This window comes from Phodopus roborovskii, unplaced genomic scaffold, assembly GCF_943737965.1.
Source record: "Phodopus roborovskii unplaced genomic scaffold, PHOROB, whole genome shotgun sequence".
In the NCBI taxonomy this organism is placed as follows: domain Eukaryota; kingdom Metazoa; phylum Chordata; class Mammalia; order Rodentia; family Cricetidae; genus Phodopus; species Phodopus roborovskii.
In genome coordinates this window covers 3,872,521-3,883,883 of record NW_026126586.1, presented here as the reverse complement: position 1 = coordinate 3,883,883, position 11,363 = coordinate 3,872,521, and the positions used below count along the sequence as shown (strand labels likewise).

The 11,363-nt window shown below is 50.8% G+C and overlaps 1 protein-coding gene across 2 annotated transcripts in view; it reads right to left on the bottom strand.

Annotated features, from left to right (window-relative positions):
* Positions 1-2,849: 2,849 nt before the first annotated feature.
* Positions 2,850-11,363, bottom strand: part of Daam2 (dishevelled associated activator of morphogenesis 2) — a 43,772-nt gene continuing 35,258 nt past the window's right edge. For both annotated transcript variants that reach the window (XM_051204210.1, XM_051204211.1), the window contains exons 19-24: positions 8,802-8,970; positions 8,338-8,445; positions 6,695-6,755; positions 4,833-4,964; positions 3,389-3,559; positions 2,850-3,109 (exon numbers count right to left, since the gene is read on the bottom strand). In XM_051204210.1, coding sequence (XP_051060167.1) covers positions 2,888-3,109; positions 3,389-3,559; positions 4,833-4,964; positions 6,695-6,755; positions 8,338-8,445; positions 8,802-8,970 — 863 coding nt within the window. In that variant the 3' untranslated portion in view covers positions 2,850-2,887. The remainder of the gene's footprint in view (positions 3,110-3,388; positions 3,560-4,832; positions 4,965-6,694; positions 6,756-8,337; positions 8,446-8,801; positions 8,971-11,363) is intronic.

The following is an 11,363-nucleotide window of genomic DNA, read 5'->3' as shown; positions in this document are numbered from 1 at the left end:
GCTAAGTTTTACCCATCAGTCCCGTTCCAAGGGACTCTCTGAAAGGGATGGGATGGGAAGAGAGAATCAAGGGGCACAGTCTCTGGACTCCCCCAGAGGAGACAGTGAGAAATGCAGGATCCATCCTAAGGCAGATTGACAGATGGGGGTCCCGGCTCAGCTGTACCGCCAACTCTCGGAGGTCAGGCTGTTAATTAGAGGCTCCTAGTCCATGCTTCCCAAACAATGGCCTGGCATGCTGGCTTCTCAAAGGTGGTGGCTTCTTGGGTTCCTCTACCTTGTACAGAGGGGTGATGACAAATGTTTAACAATTCATCTTTGGAAAAACAAATGGGTTCCTGTGACACAAATGTTCCCAACTCAAGCCATCCACATAACCTCATTTGGCTTGGAACATTCCAGAAAATGTACATTGGCACTCATGGAATGGGGTAGAACTGGTAGGAACTAGTTTCATCCCACCATTGGCTCAGTCCACTCTAGCACAACTCAAGTCTACATGGGAAAAAGATACGTTTCTAGGCAGGGTGGGGATGAGTTTAATATTTTTTAGTATTACAATATATTCTTATAAAAGGGTGCGGGTAAAAAGGACACTGTAGAGTTCTGTACATATGAAACTTATTTGTCTTCTGCAGCAGCTGGTAAGAGTGGCCTTAGCATGAAGGTTGGCAGATGTCCTGGGGAGATGGTCACAGCTCCCCAGTTGCTGGTAGCAGGAGTGGATGGGAAGAGCCCATGCCTATCTCCACCCACCGGGACAGTTTTGTCCTTCCACCCCCTGGACCAGCTTCCATCCTGGGAAGGGAATTGCCATTGCCGAGAAGGGGTATGTTGACTGGACTATGAATCGTACATTGTGCACAGTTAACTGAAACCGTTGACCCACAGGTGGCAGGACAGATAGGAGCTGTACTGGGGGTAGATGTCATTTAATGTTGAGGACCAGCCTATCTGCCTCTACTGGGCACCGGTCACTTCCTGCTGAGCCACCCACAATGGTCCGTGTGGTTCAAGGCACTGTTGAAATCTGGTTACAAAGACATACAGCACCAGAGCCGCTGGCCAAATTTGGAAAATAATAAATAGAGAAGGCAAAATCCTTTGGGGTAAGAAGGCTGGGCTCTGGAGAGATGCCAAATGGCTTTTCTGAGGCTCCAGTGTGCTCCTTCAAGAACGTCCATCTTCCTTGTCTTTCCTGGTGCATGTCCAGTCTTCATGGTGGTTGGGAAGGCCAGAACACAGGCATGCCTGTTCCCTGCCCCTAGCATGTTAGGCTGACAGCCTGGCCAAATTGGAAGAGGATGGGAAGATGTCCAGCTCTAGCCTCTCCATTCTTGGTAGCTTGTGGGAGGAGGTGTCAGGTGGAGGCAGTAGCCACTCTTTGAAGCCTTTTGCCCTCACAGGCTGGCTTCTCTATGCCTGTACTTGCTGAGACTCCTCTCAAACCAGTGTACATGTCCAGCTTAACCCTGTGTTTCTCCTCCCCAAAGCTTATGGTCCCACCCCCTGGGAATCTCATGTAGGAAAACAAGATAGGAGTGAGCATCACGCAGCCACTGGAAGCCATGGAGTTAGATGAGAAGTCAGGAGCTCATGGATGGTAATCAGGCAAGACTGGTCTCAGGATGAGAGGGAATAGAGGTGCATCAGACAGCAAGAACCCTCATGGAGTTGATCTTACCCTGCTCCATTTAGAACACTCGTGTAGATATAGTAGTGCTGCCTTTTCTATACCAAAAACAACTGAAGATGGACGGAACAGAAGATGATTGAACAGGAGGTCCAGAATGGTCCCATACAAGTCACGCCAAGGAACCAACCGGAATATCTACAGATGCAGGGGCAAACCCTGAAGAGAGCATCCTACACAAGCTCTCCCTCCTTCATGATCACCTCAGCATTTTCTGCTTGCTCTAGCCCTCAGGAACAATTCCCCAAGGCCAGCTGCAGCCAAGTATATGGAGCTCCGCGTGACCTCAGATGGAGACGTAGAAGGGGACATCTGGGTGAAATGGTAGAGGGGCACTCCTAGGGAAGGGACACGTGTGAGTGTAGTCCTTGGTGAAGAACTCCTGGGAACTCATGTCACGTCCAGCACAAGGTTCGGGTTGCACTGGGGTGGGCTTTGGGGCTCCTATGCTGAGCCTGGTGAGGAGGTCTTCCTTGGACATTCTCCTTTCCAGAGCCATACCATAAGCTGATGGCGATCCGGAGTTCTGGAATCCAGAGATGAAGTTGGAAGCTGGACACTAGTAGATAGGATGGAGGTGGCCGAGGGGAGAGGAGAGGCCCCAGGACTTGCTCTAGGCAAAAGGCAGATAACTCACTTGCTGGCTCCTGGTCCCTTTTCCACATGTATTCTTCTGGAACTTGCTAGAGCTTATCTCATTACAACACACAAGGCCTCTAGTTTCCACCCCAGATCCATGTTCCATTGAGCTGTCTCTTCAGATAAGAGCCTAGAGTCCCCACTGCTGACTCTCAGGTTCCATTCCACCACCATATCCTGTACAAGAGGCCAGAGAAGGAATGTGTCTCTGGGATTTTAAATAGCTCTGCGCCAATGCAAAGTCTGGAGAATGGTGTCCTCCAACCTGGGATTTCCTGACCAAAGCCCAGGGCCTGCCAGGGATGTCCAAGCTAGTCTTAGAGAGTGATGGCCAGGAAAGGGGGGCACAGACAGTGACAGGGTGGCAATGGATGAAGGGGAGATGAGAAGCCCCTCTGTCGGCGTGGGAGACACCTGGTCTAACCACACAGCCCTCAGGACCCAGCCCAGGGCTCCCCAACCCAGCTCTCCAAGTCACCGAAGTCATTGCTGCTTCTACGCAACTCCTCTCCCCTAACACGTCTGTCTTCAGGCCGGCTGCTGTGTGGCCCCAAGTCAATAATTTAGCCTGTTTATGGCCCGCTCTCGGGTGACCTCTGGGGCCTGAGTCCCTGCTCGCTTGCGGTTGCGCTTGAACTTGTTTAAGTCCTTGTCAAAGACTTCTCCGGAGCGCAAGGCTGACACCAGGTCATCAAACTCGCCGCTCTCCTCCAGGGTGCCACCCACCAGGACCTTCCGCTGCCTCTGCCATCTTTCTTTTTCACGCTGCTCCTTCAGCTGAGAGTGGGAAGGTGAAGTGAGTCAGGGACAAGGCAAGCTGCCTGCAGCCCTCTTGGTCCTTGAACGCTCTCCCAGCCCGAGCCTACCCCTATCCTGGACACGCGTCACCGGCCAGGGACACTCTGCTGCTTCTCAAGATGCCCCACCCGCCCCCCAAGCTGGGAGCTGTTTCTCCCTTCTGGGCTCCTATTTTATCTCGCATCCTCCAAGCACCCTCCCCTTCATGCCCTCCTGTGCTGCACCCTGCCCACCCCCACCCCCACCCCCAGCCCTTACCATGGATTCCATGCGCGCCCTCCGCTCATCATCTTCCTTCCTCCTCCTCATGGCCTCCAGGTCCTGCCGGGCCTCCAAGAAGGCCTGCAAGAAGGTATCGAAGATACCAAAGAACTCGTCTGGCTGCATCTTACTCTCCTGCTCCCCGAAGTGCGTCAGCGCCTTGGCAAACTGTAAAAGACACAGAAGTGCGGTGAGCCCAAGCCTGTAGTCAGTTAGCTCCCAGCTGAGCCCAGTCCAAGCTGGGGCACAGGTGTAGGCACGGAGAGATGGTTCAAACCCCAGGGTTCACCCATGGAAGCCTCAATCCAAAATTCACTAGTGAATAACTCCTGTTGGGGTGACTTCTGGGGAGATGAGTTGGGGCTAGCTGACAGTCTAATTTTATGCCACGTCTGGGTCCTTTATACTGAAGGTGTGGAATCAGGAGATGATGGCCTGGGAAGACTTATCGATAGTCAGCCACTGCCTGGCTGGAATGGAAAGGGCCCACACATGCCATCGAGTCATTATTGGGTCACTTAGTTGGTGGGTGACTTACTTAGCCCCTCTGTGACTCGACTCCTTCACCTGTAAAATGGGGATCAGCTTCATGGTATTATTGTGGGCATCAAATGGGGTGATGGACAGAAACAGCAGGCTCTATGCACATGAAGCAGGCACCACCCTGACTTTGTGTGAGCACTGTGTTCTCTTACCCAATGCACACAATACCATCTAGGAAACATTCCCCACCCAAGTAGTCCTCCTGGGACCCGCAGCCTGTGTACCTTCTGGAAGCCTGCTGGAAATGCTGGCTCTCCAGCCACCCTCCCCCTGGGTCTTCTGCATAAGAGGCCACACATTAAAATGAACACCACATGGGTCCATTTGCATCCTCACAGAAGTAGGTAGAGTGCCAGCAAGTTCAAGGCTCAGCTGGGCACTCAGGATGCTTGCCCAAGTGACTGAGACCCTCTGATTCTCAGTGTCTTCATCTGGTGAATGGGACTATAAACTTTCAGCAAACCTGTAAAGCAGGTGATGGGGGACATGATTTCAACAGTGGGGAGCAGGCTACAGGAAGATCTCGGAGGCTGGCCAGCCAGACTACCCTAATCATTGAGCCCCAGGTCCCAATGAGACCCTGTGGTAAAATATAAGATGGTTGGCTCCTGAGTAATGACACCCGAGGTTGATCTCTGGTCTCCGCAGGTATGTGTGCAAAAGCGCACACACACAAATGTATACACACATACATAAAAATAAAATTTAAAACAATGCTGATGGTGCCTGGGTACCTAAAAAGTGGGCCCTGATCCCTGTGGTACAAGGTAGTCACTGATTGCCTTGGAGGAGAGAGGAGATGGGATGTCTCAAGGCACTGGCTTTGTCCCTGTCCCTGTCACACCATGCCTAGAAAAGAGGGAGCTGAGACACAGTGGGGGCACTGGGCCATCTTTACCTTATCCCTGGCCTCATTGAGCTGGTCCTCCAGCTCTGAGAAACTGAAGCTGGACACTGTGATGAAGTCACTCATGACAGGGACAAACTTGTCATTGGGGTCCCGTGCCTGGCGCCTTTGATATTCCAACTCCTGGGAAAGGAGGGTTAACACGATTTAGACAGATGGAGTCCAGGGACCACCATATGCTACTTATCAGTCAGAGGACATCATAAACGCCTTTGGAAAAGATGGCACCTGGGTTCACAGTTCTAAAGATGTCTTTGAGAGTTGTGGGTCTGTACAGCTATTCGTGTCCTTCCCTAACCACCACTGTCCCTTCTGGCTTTTGAATGATGTGTGTGTGAGGATCCAGGCATTATGCTGGCCCACCCTGTCAGTCAGCAGGATGTGCGATACATCACTATGTCATGTGCTGAGTGGCTACATCACGTGTTGTGTGGCTATGTAAAGCTCTGTACGCATGCGCAAAAATTCCCTTTTAAGCAAGCTCTGCCTGCCCCTCACTCTCCACTTTCTTTCTCAGCGGATCACCACAGCGCCATCTTTCACACATGGGTTTGCTGTACCCTGTGACTCATGCCTTGACAATGCCAATAAAAACTACAGTGTGACCAGCATCATCTGGGAAGTCTTGCTGCTGGGCTGTGATCCATATGCTAAGTAGCCCTTTTCAGGACCATCAAAAACGGAAACCATCACCCACGGTAGCAAGAGCAGGTTCTCTAATTCTTAACTTCAGCCTGAATCAGTTCTCCTCCTACCTTCCCCTTCCTTCATGGGGATTCTGGGAAAGTACTCTAGTTCCCAAGTGAGGGACAAAGACTTACAGATGTCCTGAGAGTACATCAGGTATGAAGATGTGAGAACCGCAATGGTGGTAACAAGACCAGAGACCCAGGGCTTGGGCCCAGTGTTTGTACGCTCTCAATATTCCTGTATGGAAGTCCTAACCCCTACAGCAAAGCAAGGAGGTGTGTCCAAACATTTGACACTATGACACAACGTTGTCGTCTACAGAGTGCACACTTGAGAAGTACACAACCAAGTCATGAAAAGATAATGTCTTAAGTAAGTTTGTGGTTTGGTGTCAGGCCCCAGTCACGGCTCTCTTGAGGCACATGTGGCCTAAGGGTCATGGGTTGGACACTCCTATCGAGGGACTAGGTCTTAAGGGCAGAGTCTTTGTAAAGCAGCCCTATACAAGAGCCCCGGGGAAATTCGTCCTTTCTAGCAGGTGAGGACACATTGAGAAGGTCCCACCCATAAAGACCAGGCCTCCCTGAACATCGGACCTGCCCGCACTTTGGTCTTGAATGGCCCACCCTGCCAAATTACAAGGGGTAATGTCTTGTTTCTAAAAGCTACCCCATTGATGGATTTGTTTTAGTCCCATTGAGGGGACTAAGATACCAGAGTTCTCATCAATGAGTGAATGAGCCTTCAGCCTCCACTAGGGAAGGGAAGAGCAGTAAGGTAGGGTCTCATGGGACAGCAGCCCCCACGGCCATACCGCTGTATGTCACCTGTAATGAGCTCAGCCTCTGCGTGTAACAGCCCTACGGGTCAGTCCACCATGAGGACATCCCCCTGCTCAGTGACATAGAGCCCATCTCAGAGAGACAGCCCTTCTGTAAGGGTCTAAATGTGAACCCCAATAAGGTGGATCACCTTTTCTTAAGGCTCTGTCCACCTTGCGGCTGCCCCACCTCCCCATCCAGGAGCCCTGGGTCATCCAAGTTCATCACTTGGGGCTTCTGCCATCTGAGATGTGGGGGAGGAGGGCGCAATGGACATAGAAATGGCATCAAGCCTGGCTTCTTCTTGGGAAGCCTCCACTCAAGCCCAGCAGGCTCACTTACCGCCTCTACTGCTCGGAGGCCCCTCCTGAGAATGCCCACCTCCTTCTCCAGCTCTGCCAAGCTGTGGGGAGACGGGGAGAAAAGACACCCATGAGCTCTGGATGTGAAGAACCAAGCACAGTTCAGGAAAAGGACAGCTGGGAGCATAGTGGCCTTGTGACCCACCCCTCTTAGGCCCCCATACATGGCTCCAGCAGATCACGGCCCTGTGTGTCTGTAGAGTGTCAGCTCCATGGATCCTTCCAGATGCATGTATCACATAGTTCCCGTGTGTGTGTGTGTGTGTGTGTGTGTGTGTGTGTGTGTGTGTGCGCGCGTGTGTGCGCGCGTGTGTGTGTGTGTAAGTGCAGGTGCATGTTTGTGCACGCTCATACATGTGGAACTCAGTGGACAACTTCAGGCACCGTCTTAGGAGGGGTCCACCTCTTTTTGTTTGTTTGGGTTCTGGGCATGGCACTCAGACCCTCATAGCACACGCTGCATCGCCTCCTAAGCCTATCAAAAGCTTTCTCACACTAGCATCTGGCTCGATTTATTTCTTTGCATTACCATTGAGCAATGCCATCATCATTTAACAGGGTGTCTCCCCAAAGCCCTAGGTTGTTGTATTTAGAGGTGGGGCTTGGACAGATGCTTTTGATATGATGAGGTCAGTCCTGAGGGCCGAGCCTCCATGATGGCTCTTCATTGCCTGTCTGTCCTGGCCTGGGAAGCTGATGCTACACTGTAGTGTAACAGATGTTAAGCAGATTGTGGCACCATCCTCTTGGACTTCCAGTCCTCCAGAGCCATGCGTCAAATACACTTCTAATTTTTCTAGTTACGCAGTCTCAGGTGTTTTGTTATAACATAAATACATTACACACAGTGGCACTGGATACCTGTTAGCTTTAGCATTTCTGGCTTCCCCAGAGCACAGGTGAAGTCTGGCAGCCTTAGAAGATGCTGTGGATGGCCTTCCCATTACAGTTCAAGGTCCCCTTCTTCTAGCTGACCGGGATTTAAAATATGGCTTAATTTTAAATTTATGTTATGTGTGTGAGTGTTTTGCCTACATATAAGTCTGTATGCCACATGCATGCCTAATGTCTGAGGCCAGAAGAGGGTACTGTATACCCTGAAAACGAAGTCGTAGATGGTTGTGAAGCACCACGTGGGTGCTGAGGTTTGAATGGGGTCCTCTGGAAGAGCAGGCATGCTATTAACCATACAGCCATCTCTCCAGCATCCAGCCAAGTGTTCTTTATCTGGATCAGCCCCATCTGCCCGTTAGAGTGATGTTCACAGCCCAGGACACTTGGCTAGTGTTCTGCATGAGTAACCCACTCCCTCACCCCCGCCACAGGATAAACAGATGGAGGGGGTTCTATTTTATGCTGTTTCCCCCTTAGGCTTAAGTTCCATTTGCCACAGTGCACCCGGCTCAATAATGCATGTGTTACAGGTATTCTTTCTATACATGGCTCTCTGCTCCATTCAGGTATTTCCCTGAATCACCTCTGAAATAAGGTGATTTGCACCTCAGAGAGCAAGCTGTCTCTGTCTGATTCTTCTAAAAGCATTCCCTGAGACACTACCTATCTCTCAGGTGAGGGCGCCAGCTAGTGAGATCACAGGGAAGGAAGCAGGGAGAGGCTGCTTACTTGACTTTGGCAGCTTCTGATAGGTGCCGCAGCTCCAAGGGCATGTTGAGGATGTCAGGGAAGTGCTTCTCCAGGATCATGATCAGGTAATGAAGCAGAGAGATGTTCCTGTGGGTGACAGCTGTGTCAGGAGGCGGGGGGAGGAGGGACAATGAACCAGATGGAATGTGACGAGAGGAAAAGGCAAAGAGTGGGCTGGGGAGATGGCTCAGCAGTTACCAGGCTGTCTGCTCTTCCAGAGGTTCTGAGTTGGGTTCTGAGCATCCACAAATGCCTGTGACTCTAGTGCCCTCTGCTGGCCCCACAGACAACTGCACGAGCGCAGACACACACACACACATGCACACACACACACACACCACTAAAATAATCCTTTACAACGTTTTTTAAGTGGACAAGACAGCTAGCACAGAGAGACAGAAGAGGGCCGGGTAAGAGGGCTGAGGGAGCCTGTGAATCCCCACCTGTCAATGCTGGACTTCGTGTCAGCAATCTTGTTGAGACTGGCTACCCGGAACCCGTAGGCGCCCCCACGCTGTCCCTTGTTCATGAAGTTACCGATGGCTAGGACCACCTCCAGCATCTGCTTCAGATGCTTGCTAAGGGTCAGCTCCCGGGAGGCCAGCAGGATGGCTGGGGGAAGAGAGACAGCTCAGAGTGCTGCTGCACAGACTGGGTCAGGACAGCACGGCTCCTGGCTTCTCAGGAGCATTCTGGAAGAAGGGGCCACTGGGTTTTCTTCACGACTCTCCATTTCTCACCCACCCCCAAAGCTAGCCTGCCTTAGGGTGGCTCACCCCTGGAATGATCTGGACTATCTTATCACGCACATGGAGAGTATTACACTTTTTATAAATGCATACTTGAATATGGCAGTTGTATCTTTCTAGACCTAACAAATGTGCTTCCTCGAGCTTTTACTTATAGGATGATTCGACACATTCTGAAACCCTGTATTGTATATGTGCATGTGGCTGCAGATGTGTGCACATTGGATGTGGAGGTCAGAAGTCAACCTCAGGTACCATCCTCAGACAACGCCTCGGGTTCTGAGATAGTGGCAAGACCAAACCACCTGGTAGCCTCTGGCTAGGCAGAAGAATCTTGTTATGAAAATGAAACAAAAGCCCTCAGGGTTTGGAAGATGATGCCTCAGGGGTAGGAGCACTTGTTATGGAATTAAGAGGACCCGAGTTCAAATCCTCAGCACCATGGGTAGGGTTGTAACTGCAATGCTGAAGGAAGATGGCAGCCGCAGACAGGAGAATCCTGGGAGTTTCCCAGCCTGCCAGTCTAGCCCAAACAAGCCTCAGGTATAGAGAGACTATCTCAAAAACCAAGATGGAGGGAGATGGACATCTGACTCTCTGGTCTCTGCATGCATGCACATGTGTGTGTACTTGTACATGTGCGTACATGTCACACATACAACAAACACAGACACATATCACATAAAAAAGAAAACACCAGGCCGAAAGTGTGCACACATTTGCAGTTTGTTAAAAAAGTGAAGTAGCTACTATAAAAATGAGAAGCTGGAGTTGTTCACATAGTCGTTAGATCACACATATGCACACTCTATGGGCTAACACACCCTGTTATGGTTGCAGATTTAGGTTGTTCCCAGTGCATGCCTGCATGTGTCTGTTTGCAGAGAGGCCAGAGTTGGGCTTCAGGTGTCTTCCCAAGCACGCCCCTCCTTAGGTTTTGAGACAAGGTCCCCCCGTGACTCTGAGGCTTGACCCTTTCTCTAGCTAGCTCACCTGGGAGGCTCAGGGGTCCTTCTGTCCACATCCACAGCACAGGGGTCCAGGCATTCTGCCATGCCTGCCTCTCATGATTTTGAAATTTGGGCTCTGAAGGACTGAACTGAAGTCCTCATGCTTATGCAGCAAGCACTTTATGAATTTAGCCATTTCCCCAGCTCTGTCTAGCCCAGTTTTTTTTTTAAATTTCCTTATAATGGAATAAAATGCAGCACTGAAAACTGAATCTCTACCCTCCACATGTATCTCAGATGAAAATTCAAAACCACAAAGCACTATCGTCCAAGTCCCATGGCCACCGTCCTCGGGGGGGGGGTAGTTGTAGTTGCTTGTAAATGGCCATTCCAGGTGACACCTCACATAGGAGGTAGCAGGCAGGGACCCCCGACAGCTGATGCCATTTCCTCCCAAATGCCAATGGCCCTGGGGCCCAGGGGTGGGGGTAATAGAGTGTATAAACTGGGACTGTTAGGGGAAGGGCTCCATCTCTGCAGTCATGGGGAGCCGCCATCCATGCTGGCCACAGACCTTCCACTGTGACTGCTTTGCGGTCACCCACACTCCTGTCAGTAACCTCTCGATGGCTTCCCAACTGCAGTGGATTCTAACTTTGGTCTGTCACCGGGGCCTTAGATAGCGGGAGAGCAGACATTGCCTAGCTCAACAGCCCCCACCATCCTGGGGGGAAATTCATAAGACATAAGCAAAAGAAGCCATCATAAAATCACTCACCACATTATTCCATTTGTAGGAAGTTCAAAATAGAAAAACTTATCCAGATATCAAAAGGAGAGAGGATGCTTTCTTGGGAGGGTGGCATTTCTAGTGTTTGGGAGGGGAGTGTAAAGAAGGGCTGGAGCCCAGTGCTGCCCACACCTTTAATCCCAGCACTAGGGAGGCAGAGGCAAGAGGATTTCTGGGTTCAAGGCCAGCATGGTCTGCTGAGTGAGTTCCAGGACAGCCAGAGCTACACAGAGAAACCCAGTCTCCAAAACAAAACAAAAACGCAGTATTTAGCTGTGCAGTGGTAGTGCATGCCTTTAATCCTAGCTCTTGGGAGGCAGAAGCAGGTGGATCTCTGTGAGTTTGAAGTCAGTCTGATCTACAAAATGAGTTCCAGGACAGCCAAGGCTACACAGATAAATCCTGTCTCAAAAACAAAAACAAAAACAAAAACAAAAAACCGAAAAGGAAGAAAAAGAGAACTTACTTGCAAAAATCCTCAGCCACTTATATGGCTAGGGAGAGTTTTCTAAGATT